Below are 14,806 nucleotides of genomic sequence, written 5' to 3' on the forward strand. Positions count from 1 at the left end.
AGGACCAAATCTGCATCCAAGAAGCAGCAGGGGATAGGGTCTGCACTGAGATGCAGAGGACAAAATCCAGCCGATCCCTCTTCATTTCATTTTGGAGAAAGAGTAGGAAAAATACCCAGAAGAAGCTATGAAGATTTGTGAGAGGTCTTCTATGAAAGAAACCATAAGCAAAGTGGAGAAGTGATGTCAGTGGAAGCAGAAGTGAAAGAGCAGTGTTGTGCTTGGGCTCAGCAAGGGAGCAGCAGGAAGATGGCTGGTGAAGGTTAATGGGGGCTGGGGGAGCTACTCAGTCCAAAATCTACATTCAAGGAATGGGGCAAAGGCATCCAAATGAGGACAGTAAAGAGTAGGAATTGCTTCCAGGAGTTGGAGCCAACAGCGACTGAGTGAGGACTGTCTGGGCATGGTTTGAAATGAGGAGGAAGCCAGAGCTGTTTCCTGGAGCTTGGCACATGGGGTGTCACCAGACTCAGTTGCCCCTGCAGAGGGACAGGGGACAGGGATGGAGCAGATGGGTCCTGCCCTGCCTGCCATGTGAGAGCTGCTGGGGCTGAGCACTGCCCACCTGGGCAAAAACGCTGCCAAGGGAGAAGAACGAGTGAGAAAAGTCCTGCCAACATGGGTGCTGCGTGGTGGGGTTTGAACCAAACCAAAGCAGGGAGCTGGAGAGGGTGACGGGCTGCTGGGGAAAACAAATCGTGGCCTCAGGGTGAGAAGACAAGAGTGATGGGGCAAAAGGGCAATCCTATAGGTCTCATAGCATGCACGTATAGCTCGTCCTGAGAGCTGGTGGTGGCACAAGCAGAGATACTGGTTGTGGTGGGGGATACTGGGCTGTGGAGCTTGCAGAATCTTGCCTGGGGTCCCTCTGCCACTGCTGGGAGATTTGTACCCCCAAGCAGTAGTGAAAGTGAGTTAATTGTGGGTTAGCAAAACACAACGTGGCATCTGGTGCTGAGAAGCTGTGAGCATGAGCGCTGGTGGGCTTTAATGGCCATATCTGCGGAGGAGACACTGCCGACTGCTGCTGCCCCTTCTGGTTATCGGGCTGGAAAGTGCTTCCACACAACAGTTAATTTGTGTGCACCCCACACTTCCTGAGTAGTTGCTGAGTATAAGAGATCAGTTATGCAAGCTGTTTCTTCAGTTTTAATCTGATTTCCTCCCTCTGCTCTTAATAAATCTTATTTTTATTAGATGTTCTGAGTCCTAGGCAGCTTGGGAATTTCACATAGATTTTTCTAGGAAAAGAAAGACCTCTGAAAGGAGGTATGGAAATAAAAAATAAAAGTGGGGTCTGGAGATATTCAGGCAGTGATTCTCACCTGAAAGAGCATAGGACACAGGTCCTTTTCTTCAGAATATCGTTTTCTGGGCAAAGGGCTGCTGGAAATATCTATTGTTGACTCTGGCTGAGAACTTTAAGGGATAAGAGGTATCACTGCTTGCCAGCAACAGCAAAATCAGGGTGAGTTGAAAAGGGATAGCTGATGTGATGGGGGTTGCAGCGGGTTATGCAGCTCTTTCGGGCATCCGTGTGGCTCGTTGCTGCTGCCTTAAGGCAGCTCTTGCCATCTTGCTGTTTACATCCCATCACCCACATCTTTACACCACATTTGATGTCAATTCCAAATCTCATCACAGCTGATTTCACACCAGACACTCGGCAAAGCTCTACCTAAGGAAAGGCTGGAAGTTCTTGACTTGAAGTAAGCGGTTATAGCTCGTAGCCCATTGCAGGTGGTGAGCAAGAAACACAGAGCTTGCCAAAAAAATGGCATTCCACAGGGTCAGCATAAAGCCACCTTGGACAGCTGGGAAGAGGCAGCAGTTCTGAGCTTCTGCTGGTTTCCTATGGTATATATGACCCCTATGTTGGGAAAGAAATCAGTCTGATGCACCACTTCAGAAAGGCTACTGAGCCCTGATCGACGAAGACTACTATTTCACTTTTCTTGGAAGTTTTAATTACTCTGAAACACTGAAATTGGGATGGTGGGAAGGGTTTGAGGCTTTTGATTTGGATTTTTTTTTGCCTGCTCTTTTCCATTTGGGGTTATTTGCTGAGGCTATGTCTTAATAGTGCAGAATTGGTGTGTTTCAGGCTCTCAGTTGATACCAGTTGATTTTACTCCAGTTTGTCAGGTTTCTTTATGTATGATCAAAATATACCTATACTTCAACCTTGTATTAATATAAAGCTTGTGCAACACAAATGCCAATTTGTAGAAAATCACTGAAACCCACCAGTACAAGCAGCTTGAGGAATTGTTTAATGGGTCATCGGGATCACTGAGAATTTCTCAAACACCAAAGCTGGGACAAGCCCTGACTCCAGATCTCAGCAGGGGTGTAACCGTGGGGGTGCCCACAGATCTTTTGCTCAGTCTAGATGCCTTAAGCCATCTCCCAACTTTCTATCACTATACTTCGGCTTAGCCTTTAATACTGTCTTAGTTCTTCTTATCTGTTATTCCTGTGCTGCTGATATGTCCTAATGCCCTTCACTTTGGACACCATTTTTCCTGTTACCTACTAAAACTGAGCCCCCAGAAAGCAAACACAGTTTCAGCTGCAGAACTGCACTAAGCTCCAGCTTCCCCCATGGTGTATTACTAAACCACACACCAGTCACAGTTCTGGAAAGATCTGTAAAGGTTACCACAATAACAGCAGGATGCCATCTTATTTATTTTGCACTTGGCTTTTAGAGTTCCCTATCTGAAAGTACATCAAGCCTCTGTGGAGCTCTAACATCAATGCCACATTCTATGAAGCAAGGAAAATATAATATTTTTACAGTCGGTCTTTAAATCATTTTCTGACAACAAATCAATCTTACAAGAAGCCTTGTTGGTGTTATGAGTAAGAGAATGAGAGATTTTGAGATTAAAGTATAATAATAGTTTTCTGTCTCTCCACAAATTTGCCCTTTCATGTATCAAACTATCGCATTCTGCTGCTGAGATCTAATTAAGCCCCACCAATCAGATTTATGATAGTGCTAATAGGAAAAAAGATCGTATAATGCTGTTGATATGTGCTCTATAATTAACATTAATGGGAGTTGCATGGTTAAATGCCCCTTGCATCACCCTGAAAACGGAGCTGTAGGTGCAGTGTTTACTTTATAACTGCGGGGAAGTAGCAACAGATACTGAGAAATTGCCCCTCTTAGCAATTAGCAAGAGAGTTGAGATTCTTCGGGAATGATTGTGCCCCACAACGGTGCTTGACCCTGGAGCCCTGGGACAGGAGAGGAACCTTCTCCTGCATCCCTCGCTGTGGTCCGGTGACACTGGTGGATTTTTGAGCTAGACTGGGGACCTGAGCAGGGAAGGTGCTGAGCGCTCCCCAGCACGGTCATACCCCCTTTGTGGTAACCTTTCCCCAGGTGTTTTCCAAAGCCTTCGGTATTTTGTGGAGCCAGCTTCTGCAGAATTCGCACTTTGCAGACTCAACCTTTGGTATCGAGATCCAAAGCTTGTGGACCCATTTTAAGCTGAGATGCAACTCTGACATTTGGATGCTTGTGTTCATTAAAATTCCTGTGAGTTTTCTTTTTTCTTTAGGAGTAGCTTTAGTGGTTTAAGCCAAACAGACACACTGCATTCTGTGTGCCCTAAATCATCATTATCGTTTCACAAGGAGGTATTGCTCTGTGTTAAGGCCTGTGGATAACATTCTCCTTAATTAGAAAAGTAGTGTTTTACCCCCTCTCTCCAAGGGTGCAATTTATTGCCCAAGTGAAAGGCAATGAAAATCATTAAACCTTAAATCTCAGCCCTGACACAGAACACTCGGCTACCTCAGCCTTATCCCCTGACCCAAACTGCGCTAAAACCAACCAGCCATTCCAGCCCTCTATGTAACCATTGTGTGTGCTTGCTATGGGATGTTTATTTTATTTTTGCAGGTGTAAATTTAAGTTGAGGCCAAACCTGTGGAAGTTACAAGAAAAACCAAGAGATGCAAACAGGAACTGCGAAGTGATATATGCTGAGTGATGAGAACTCGGAGTGAAACAGGATATTAATTGTAAGAAATGTGAAGTCCTAATTTCTCCCCAGCTCCCCAAATAGAAAGAGAGTGGAAATAAATGCTTTGAAGTAGGATATTCTTGGTGAATTAGAGCGAGTGTTTTCATTTTATCTTCCTAATAATGATTTAAGATGACTTTTGCATGAATTTAAGCACTATAAAGAAATGAAAGCCTGGGAGGAAGATGGTTCTGAGGAAGATCTCCATGTTAAAATATTGAGACTGATTTCCAAAAGCATTTAAGTGACTTATAGCCTACATCTCCTGAACTTAAAACTCTTAAGAGAAAACATTTTAAAGGTGCCTGGGGGTGCAATTACGCTTTATAGCTCGAGCAGTCCTAACCATTCCCTTCCCTTTCTGCTCCGGCTCCAGCCAAGTCCCTTTCCTCCATGCTCCGCAACAGCTTTCAACCTGTCAGCCCCTGCACCAGTTGAGTTCAAACAGTTAAACCAGAAAAATAAGCATTTTTTTCTCTTCAGGTTAGCAACTTGAGTCAGTTTAGCAATGACATCCAGCCATGTATGAGTGGGAGATGAGATGAGATGACAGCTGGGTCAGCACTTCACTCTGACCTCCCACAACACGTAACTTCACCGAGGAATAAAGAAATCAAACTTTCATTTTCAGACATTACTTTAGGAACTAAATACAGATTTTTTTTTTTTTTTTTTTTACCAAGCCTTTTGCTCTTTAAAGCTCAGGTGATTTTAGGAATGAGATCCCATGTCCTCAAGGATGAATTTATTTTTTATTGGACATCTTGCAGTTGCTTTACAAGTACTGCACCATCTCCCCATGACCTCCACTGCACTTTCTTCATTCCTGTCACAGTCACATCAAGTCTGCAACTGTTAATGGAAAATGTGCCCAGGGATGCGGATGAGATTGCCCTCAGCACAGGACACACATGGACCTGCTGGAGAGGGGCCAGAGGAGCCACAGGAATGATCCAAGGCTGGAACAGCCCTGCTGGGAGGACAGGATGAGAGAGCTGGGGGGTTCAGCTGGAGAAGCTGCAGGGAGACATTATTGTGTATTGTGGCCTTTCCAGACTTAAAAGGGGCCAATAAGAAAGATGGGGACAGAGATCTTAGCAGTGCCTGTTGTGATAGGACAAGGGGTGATGGTTTTAAACTAAAAGAGGAGTGATTCAGGCTGGACGTGAGGAAGAAATTGTTGCCCCTGAGGGTGGTGAGAGCCTGGCCCAGGTTGACCAGAGAGGTGGTGGATGAACCATCCCTGGAGACATCCCAGGCCAGGCTGGACGGGGCTCTGAGCAACCTGAGCTGGTGAAGATGTCCCTGCTCATGGCAGGGGTGGCACTGGGGGAGCTGGGAAGGTCCCTTCAACCCAAACCAGACTGTGATTCTACGAGGGGTTTGCACCAGTGCCAGGAACCAGCAGCTGAGGATGCTCCGGGCAGATTTTGGGGCTGCTTCTTCACGGATCAGGTGTCTGGAGTCCCCGGCCCGGCCCGGCCCCGTCAACCCCCTAAACGCCTCCATCTATTGTTACACCCCAAGCCCCAAAACCCACCCCGCGCTTCTCCCCGCTCGGGGGTTATTTATCGCCTCGCAGGTGACACTCGGTGCGAAGCCGCTCCCGCACTCGCTCTGCAGAACCAACCACCGCCCGGGGCCACGCACCGATCGCCCCCGTTCCACACCGCGGGGCGCGGGAGGGGATGGCTCGGCCCGACCCGGGACAGTGGGGCCGCAGGCGCTTCCCACAGCCTGACGGGGCCCGAGCCCCCCGGGGGTGCGGGACACCCGGACCCGCTCCGGTGGAACCGCCCCGGACACCCGCGTTCCCCCGCCCCGCCACCCGGAAGGCGTTTAGAGGTCATGGCGGGCAAGATGGCGGCGCCCAGGCGGTGAGGGGAGAGGAGAGGGCGGCGGGAGCAGCGGGGCCATGAGCGCCGCCCGCCGCTGCCGCCCGCCCCGGGCCATGGCAGGTACCGCGGGCCGGGGCGGAGAGGGGCCGTGCCCGGGGATATGTGGGGCGGGCAGGGCCGGGACGACGAGAAGTCCCTGGGACTGCTCTGCATAGTGATCTACAGAGCGTGTGTTTCTGTATACATCTCTCTATACAGGGATACAGGAGTGGTGTCATGCAGGGGGTTTCTCTTGGTGTGTTTGATTTCAGTTCTGCGCTTACTTTACTTAAAAGGGGCCACTAAGATGGGGACAGACTTCAGTAGGGCCTGTGGCGATGGGACAGGAGGTGATGGTTTTAAACTAAAGGAGGGAGATTCAGGCTGGACCTGAAGAAGAAATTGTTGGCCCTGAGGGTGGTGAGAGCCTGGCCCAGGTTGGCCAGAGAGGTGGTGGATGAACCATCCCTGGAGACATCCCAGGCCAGGCTGGACGGGGCTCTGAGCAACCTGAGCTGGTGAAGATGTCCCTGCTCATGGCAGGGGTGGCACTGGGGGAGCTGGGAAGGTCCCTTCAACCCAAACCATTCTACGATTCTATGTCAGCTGCTTCCTTTCATTGCTGCTTGTGCCATTTTACCAAGATAACTTTATTTATGGCATCTAAAGTTAGACAGGGAAGAAGAAACGCAAAATGCGTCTCTGGGGAGCTGAGAGATTTGGAAGAAAAACCCCAAACCGTGAGGGCAAGGCTGCACTTTCAGTTCTTTCACCTGGAGCCAAACAGGTCTGCTTCCCATTTTGGGGCATCTGTGTCACAGCTGGCAGCAAACACTCTGCTCTGAAACAGAAACAAACTCCACGGCAGACAAGGAACTGGAGTGTAACATTCTAATTTTTCCTTTAAATAGGATTATTTGTCTGGCATCTGAAGAACACTGGAATCCGGCAGGTCCCGTGCCAGTTTGTGTACTTGTGCCGCGCCGCAAATAACAGATTGATTACATTTCAGTACTTTAACTTTCTCAAACGAATGGTAAGTCACGGAGTGTATTTGACCCATGTTTCTCATTCTTTAATTTGGTTTGTCCCATGATGAGTCGAAACAGAGATTAGGTGATTAAAAATAATATTTTTCTTATTAGCCAAACCCAGGCAATTCCAAGCGTCACCTTTTCTGCATCACGTCAAGGTTGAACATTTGGTGTCTAAAACATTGGAGTCTGGAGGAGACCTATAGGAAGGACAATGCCGTGTGCCACAGTGTGTCCTTGACCTGATGGGGTCTTTCTGTGCCTCTGAAGTGGAGAACTTATCTCCTGCTGAGAAACATGAAATGGAATGATTTCTAAGGTTATTACTTAAAAAAATGCTAACAAGAAAGTCAGGTCTTGGTTAGCAGTAATACAAGTGGCAGATAGAACTCACTTGTAGATGTAGTGTGTTCTGACTGAAGAGTCAATCAGTTAATTTGATTCAAAACTCCTGAGCTCTTAACATAATGGTTCCATTTGGTTAGTTTTAGGTATAAAAAGAGCTGTAATTATGTTTCATACCCTTGAAAGAGAATGGTAGTAAAATATTTACTTTTCCCTGAGTTGTTACCTGCTTGTTGTACTTTGAAGCTGTATACATGAAATATGGGTAAGACTAAGTCATATAGCGAATGGCTGCTTTGACTGCAAGAAGTGTGTACGTCAGCTGGTATTTTTGGAGCTTCAGTCCTGTATGAAGCAAGAGATGGGTCTTTTCCACCCTTCTGGGGATCTCCAGCACTTCTCAGTTTCTTTTTTTTCCTGTTGACGTGTATTTACATCACTCATTCAGAGTTTCAGATCCCTCCTCCTCATATTAATGTGTACTTCAAACCATGAGTAGTTGAAAACTCATTCTTTTTCAACCTGTCTCTGGCTTGGAGTGTATAGAATATGTTGGGAGAGAAAACAGAAAGATAGAAGCTAAATGTTCTTATTCTGTGTTTTATTCTGTAACAGTTCTAAAAGAGGGGAAGTGACTGTTTTCTAACTTTCTGTTCAATAAATGTTAATTTGTAATGCTTGTTGAAAATTGTTATGTCTAGATAAGTAGTATCATGTGGGAGATGATTTTATATCATAGGAGGTATATTGTAATTGCTGGCATTTTTCTCTTTTTTTCTTCATATCTTGAAGATACAACTAGTTTAGTGCGTATATTTGGAGGCTGGAGTTGTTATGGGCTTGTGTGTACCTCTCTTTAGAAGTGAATTGATCAGATGATATTATCTGGTAGTCTTGAATATGAATAAAGTAGAGTTTGCTCTTAAAACTACAATGGAGGAAATAGTTTTATGCAGAAGCAATTTCTCAGGCTTTAGTAAACCTTATTGATGCAGTTGTGAGATGAAAAGCTGCCTTTGTGATATTTTGCCCAAGTTCAGAAACTTGTTTATGTGTGAAGTAAGTGTTTGAATTTCACACTAACTCAGTCTTGTCATCACAGGAAGTAATTCTGCTAACAATAACAATAATATAGAAATAATATTGATGTTGTTAATAACCTGAAATAGACAGAAACATCTTAACTATTTGTGTTAACATTTCTCATTCTATTTAGTATGTAACACAGTACAACAAAGACCTCAGCCAACGAGCCAAACCTAAGTCCGATTCAGTTGCATCTCCTTTTCGTGAGCTTCAGCGATTGGATCAAGAAAAAAAGGTTATACACAAGATTAGCCCAATTTCACCTGTTCATCAGCCTTTGTCTGAGACATCGAGCAGAAATGAGTTGAGAGAAGTGGCCTCAGCTGCAGAAACCGAAGACTCAGTCACACCAGTGAGAGCAGAATCCAAAGAAGACAGACAGTGGAAAGAAATGAAGCTCCGGCTGGATGATTTGCCAGGAATTTTGGCACGCTTGTCCAAAATCAAGCTTACAGGTACTACTGGTCATTTTTTCACTTCTGTGCATCCTGTTTGATCTCAGTTCTTTAGCACGTTACTGACACTGGGTGGGTTTTGCTGTGGTGATTCCCACATTCAGCAGTTCTCAGGATTATTGTACTTAAAATTTGCAGCAGCTTTGTGGCATGTACAACTTCACTAATGCCTCTTCTTTCTTTCTGTGTAATACAGCTCTTGCCTTTTTCTCCCCCATGCTGTTCAGTCTTAGCAATATTTTGTTTTTGTTAGGCTCACCATGGATAACTGAAGTGCTATAAGAACAATTGGCTCCTTTGGCATATTTTCAGTCAGGTGATTTTATTGTAGTGACTCTTCAGTGTGAACTTGAAAGCCGGTGAGTTATTGAAGTAAAGTTAAATTTTAAAACTCTCAGTAGATCCAGAAATTAAAAGTTACAATGCAATGATAAAGTGGCTGCTTTAAAAAGGAGAGGGAGAGAATGAGCTGTTTTGCTGATATTCCTTAGGATTAAGCTTGGTGTTAGTACCGCATCTGGGTGATACTGGTGCTCCTCAAGAACTGCACCAAGATGGAACAGTTATGTTTTTTGAGAAAATAACTTTATGTGGTACTTTTGTTGTGTGGCCTCACTGTTGCTGCCAAACTTTTCAAGAGCTTCTAGTAGACTATTTTAAATGCAAAAGGCAATATTGACAGGCAAGAAAGTACCACTGGGATTTTAAAATAGGGTGTTCCATGAAACCTGCAGAAGCCAAGGTTACAGAATTTCATCCGTTTCCCATTTGTCTGTTGTTTTGTATGGGTCTGTGTTTTGAGCTGTACTGTTCTCAACCCAAGGCAGGTGTAGTCAACTTTGTACCTGTTGAGAAGGTGTATAGATATAGAAAAAAACCCAAACCCTTAATGCTACTTTTTGTTGTGATCTTGATGTATTTGGTGGGGAAGATGCTCTGGCGTGGGGAGATTTTATTGGAAGTAGAAAGTATAAAAGAGAAAGCTGGATGAAGGGGGTTTGTAGGAGGGGAGATCTGTTGGTCTTTATCGGTCGTAGGAGACAGGAGCAGAAGTACTGGCTGTAGTGTGCGGAGCAAGGAACCAGTATGAGCTTTTCTCCAACTTGTGTAATCATTTAGACGAATTATATATTGTGTGAAGAATATATTGGTGGCATTCTTTGATTTTATTTTTTCTTAAAGAAAAATAAATTCTCTGAGGTCAGTTTTTAAGTTACAACTGACACACAACTCAACTCCTTTCACCCATGAAGTTCTGATAGATCTCATATCCTGTGTGTTTCTTTTTGGCAGGCTCTTTATTTATACTTTGTAGAGTATGAAATAACAAAAAAACAAACTTTGCATTATGCTAAAATGGGACTTCCTTATGCCCTTCTCTCTTCCCGCTGGAGTAAGAGACTGTTTGTTTGTATTCTGAACTGTAGTTCACCTTTGAAAGGAAATGAGTTTAGCTATTACCATACCCTCCTGCTTCATGTAAACTGCAGCTCTGATGACTGTGCCATTAGACGCTCTGCCTTACCAACAGGAAAAGATTTTTCTTTATATTCTTTTGCCATAGAAAACAATTAAGCAGCTTTTAATTACTTGTCGCACAATCCAGTTTCCATCCTTTGCCTTCTTTGTGGTGTTCTCTGGCTGCTGTCTGAACAGCTGGATCTTACCATCCAGGTGCTTGGAAGGCTCATGCATCTGTCTGATTAAGTTTTCAGAACCATAAATGTCATTATTTTCAACTTTATCCTGAAGTTTATGTGTAACTAAAAATAAGAGAGATGTGAAATTATGGTAGTGGGAGGAAATTCTAACAACTTAATGCTAACACATGAAGAGTTTCAGGTTGTCTCATCTTTAATTTAACTTCAAGTTTACATTGATGTTTTCCTTAGTGATCACAGATGGAAAATATGATGAGCTATGTGCAAAACCACAGGAAGATTCAACTTCACTTTTTAACTGGGGGGAGTGTGGTGCAGGCATGATATGAAAAATGCTGAGTGTTCTCATTAGATGTTCACAAACCCTCGAGAGATATCACAGAATCAACTGAGTTGGAAAAGACCTCATAAATCATCAAGTCCAACCCTTGGGTCCAACTCCAGTCCGTTCACTAGATCATGGCACGAAGTGCCATGTCCAATCTCAGTTTAAAAACCTCCAGGGACGCTGAGTCCAGCACCTCCCTGGGCAGCCATTCCAATGCCTGACCACTCTCTCTACAAAGAATTGCTTTCTAATCTCCAGCCTAAATTTCCCCTGGCAGAGTTGAAGCCCATGCCCCCTTGTCCTATTGCTGACTGCCTGGGAGAAGAGCCCAATCCCCACCTGGCTAGAAGTGCCCTTCAGGTAGTTCTAGAGAGTGCTGAGCTCACCTCTAAGGCTCCTCTTCTCCAGACTAAACAAGCCCAGCTCCCTCAGCCTCTCCCCATAGGGCTTGTGTTCAAGTCCCTTCCCCAGTCTTGTTGCTCTTCTCTGGATCCGCTCCAGCACTTCAGTCTCTTTCCTGAACTGAGGGGCCCAGAACTGAACACAATACTCCAGGTGTGGGCTCCCCAATGCAGAGTAGAGGGGAAGGATCACTTCCTTTGTCCTGCTGACCATGCTCTTTTGGATACAGGACAGGACACCATTGGCCTTCTTGGCCACCTGGGCACACTGTTGGCTCATGTTGAGTTTCCTGTCCATTAGTACCCCCAGGTCCCTTTCTGCCTGACTGCTCTCCAGCCACTCTGTGCCCAGCCCGTAGCGCTGCTGCTTACTGTGACTTTCGTAGTAAAGGGCGTCTTGCAGGTAGGTCTTTTGGCAAGGACGACCAGCTCGATGTGTAGCACCTATCAGAGACGTGGATGTGTAAGCATGGATCAGATGTAAATGTACCTGCTGATTTCAAAACAGCTGTAGGATTTTTAACCCGACTTGCAGGCTTGGTGAGGAAGGGGCTGTGTCTGTAGCATCTCTATCTCTGCTGTGCTGGAAGAGTTGAGTCCTCACCCCAGGCAACTGTAATGTGGTTCTCCTTTAGAAAGTTGTACTCGTGTCCATAGGTTTCAAACGTTTATCTACTTTTCCTTTATCCTGTGTTTCTTGTGTTTCATTCTGTCACCAATCCATTAGCATTTTCTTTTTCGTTTACATTGGAATTGGAGAAAAATGTCTCCTGTTAATTTTTGTTAAAGCTAAAGATGTTTAAAAGACTGAAAATTAGGTTTAGGCTGAGATCATAAGTTTAATCCTGACTTCTTTTTGAAGAGCATATATAATGCCAACTCTCATCAACAAATCTTGAAAGGATCAATTTCATCTATTATGCAATAAGGTGAAGTTAATTTGGCCCCTAAAGCACTAAACTAACAGAGATTAAAAAACAAACAGAGTCAATGACCTCATTCCCTTGATGTGATCTCCATTAAATATACTTTCCTCTATGAGGAAAGTAGAAGAGTAAACCGTTGCTTCCATGGTAAAAGAAAATAAACTTCCCAATCCAAAGGGGACGTTTTCTTATTTACTCTTAACTTGTTGCATTTGAATTGCTGGGAGCTGAGATGAGCAGGGAATGCGTAAACAACTGCAAATACCTGTTTTAGTGGGATAAGTGAGGGGATGTACCATCACCTTTTTTAATGAGATCCTGATAAGTCACACTGAAATGGCTGGCTGAAATTAATCCTGAGAAATCAATGGGGACTTTAATTAGTGCTGGAGCTGTACAGTATTAGAATTTCTTGGAGGTCAGTGTAGTGATAATGTTACACTGACTGTTTGCCAATCTGCTCCACCTTTCTTCAGTAAATGAGTTGGTGTTTTCCCATAATAAATTGGTGTAAAGTGCTCTCTAAGATAAGTTTTAATTAAATTCTTGTCTAGAAGTGGATGTGTGATTTATAATGCAAAAAAATGAATGTAATCACTCTTAGAAATGTGAACGCCGCTGTTTTGCTGTCACCTTTTCAGTGTATGTTTTAGCTCTCTCAGTTGCAAGACATTTCATTTCACATTTTCTTGTGCTCTCTACTAAGAAGGATCCAGGAGTTTTGGAACAAAGATGATGTTGTGTTTATGTAATAAATGGGATCCAGCCTTTCAGAAATGCTGAGTTGCCTGCATGTCCATGTGAAGTTACAGAAACTGTGGTTATTTCACAGCTTCTCAGAGGGATGAGACTTTGTTGCAGCTTTCCTGTATTTTAGAAGTCTGCTGAAGTGCAAGGCCCTGCACCTGGGTCAGGGCAGCTCCTGGTGTCGCTACAGGCTGGGAATGAAGGGCTGGAGAACAGCCCTATGGAGGAGGTGCTGGTGGGTGAAAGGTGGGACATGAGCTGGCAATGTGCGTCTTGCAGCCCAGAAGACAATTGTATCTTGGACTGCATCAGAAGCTCTGGAGCCCTCAGCATAGGACACACATGGACCTGCTGGAGAGGGGCCAGAGGAGCCACAGGAATGATCCGAGGCTGGAACAGCTCTGCTGAGAGGACAGGCTGAGAGAGTTGGGGGGTTCAGCTGGAGAAGCTGCAGGGAGACATTATTGTGGCCTTTCCAGACTTAAAAGGGGCCAATAAGAAAGATGGGGACAGAGATTTTAGCAGTGCCTGTTGTGATAGGACAAGGGGTGATGGTTTTAAACTAAAGGAGGGAGATTCAGGCTGGACGTGAGGAAGAATTTGTTGGCCCTGAGGGTGGTGAGAGCCTGGCCCAGGCTGACCAGAGAGGTGGTGGCTGAACCATCCCTGGAGACATCCCAGGCCAGGCTGGACAGGGCTCTGAGCAACCTGAGCTGGTGAAGATGTCCCTGCTCATGGCAGGGGTGGCACTGGAGGAGCTGGGAAGGTCCCTTCAACCCAAACCAGTCTGTGATTCTTGGAAGGGGCCACAGTGAGATCTGGGCTGCCCTTGGTGATGCTCTCTTGGGAAATCAAAGCCAGACCTCAGTGTCAGGCACCTGCAGCCAGCCTGTGCTACAGCCTCCTGGGAATCTATAACAGGGCTGAATAATTAAAGTTTATAATAGTATTATAATAATATTCAGCTGCCAATAGGTTTTAATACTTGGAGAAAAGTTTTGGTGAGCAGCAAGTTGTCTTCAGTGTCTTTTTAGGATTAAATCCTAAGGTTCTTATACAGGCACAGTTCTTAAAATTAGCACTTTGCGTGTGCGTCCTTGTTGGCAGGTCTCTGCCATGACGTTTAGTTTTTCATCTCAAGTAATGCTGGTTAGTAGATAATCCAGGTATTTGCAGTCAGCAAAGGTTATTTATTTGTCATTTAACTTCAGACAAACAGGAGGCTTTGCAGGCATCAGGAAGATAAGAACATTTTGATGCTTTGGTTTGAGCTAGCTGCGGTCCGGAACACATAATTACATGCAGAACATAATGTAAATACTTTCTGTTTAATAACTATTCATTTTGGATTGTAAGGTGCAAGGTTGTGAGCAAAATATTTAGTAGGTGTGCTGACTTATAAGAAATTTTTCATGTCATACTGTTTCTTGCCATAAGACCTATTATTTGGGTAATGACAGTATTAGGATTGAGACTTAGGTAACTTTGATTTTAAGAATGTGATTTGCAGTACTGTACTGAAGTTATAATTTTGGATGACAAGATGGGAATGGATCTTTATTAATTCACTCCAGTTTTGAGGCCTTTAAGAGTTGCTGGGCCCGTGTGATGATGTGATTGTACCTTCTGCCTGAGGTGGGCATGTCAAATGGGAACAATGTGACAATGTTGTATTCTCAACTCTTCTACTAATGTGCTCATGCTTCTGGGATTCTCATTTTAAGCCTGGCAGTTCTCCTCATCTTTGACTTCTTTATGTGGGATATTAGTATTAATTGTACACAGTTCATGGATGTGATTTGATCCATAGAAGTAGTAAGAAGTTAATCTGCACAAGGGTTCTTACAGGGTTTAGAAGCCTTAAGTCTAGTGGAATATAGAAAGGAGACGGTTTCTTACTGATGCA

The 14,806-nt window shown here is 44.5% G+C and overlaps 1 protein-coding gene across 3 annotated transcripts in view; it reads left to right on the forward strand.

Moving 5' to 3' along the window:
- Positions 1-5,848: 5,848 nt before the first annotated feature.
- COX10 (cytochrome c oxidase assembly factor heme A:farnesyltransferase COX10) overlaps positions 5,849-14,806 on the forward strand; it is a 106,030-nt gene continuing 97,072 nt past the window's right edge. For 2 of the 3 annotated variants that reach the window (XM_065852601.2, XM_071816458.1), the window contains exons 1-3: positions 5,849-5,998; positions 6,829-6,953; positions 8,513-8,837. In XM_065852601.2, the coding sequence (XP_065708673.1) occupies positions 5,956-5,998; positions 6,829-6,953; positions 8,513-8,837 (493 nt within the window). In that variant the 5' untranslated portion in view covers positions 5,849-5,955. The remainder of the gene's footprint in view (positions 5,999-6,828; positions 6,954-8,512; positions 8,838-14,806) is intronic. The other variant, XM_065852603.2, reaches the window with a different exon arrangement.

The sequence above is a fragment of the Patagioenas fasciata genome, chromosome 18, assembly GCF_037038585.1.
Source record: "Patagioenas fasciata isolate bPatFas1 chromosome 18, bPatFas1.hap1, whole genome shotgun sequence".
NCBI lineage: Eukaryota > Metazoa > Chordata > Aves > Columbiformes > Columbidae > Patagioenas > Patagioenas fasciata.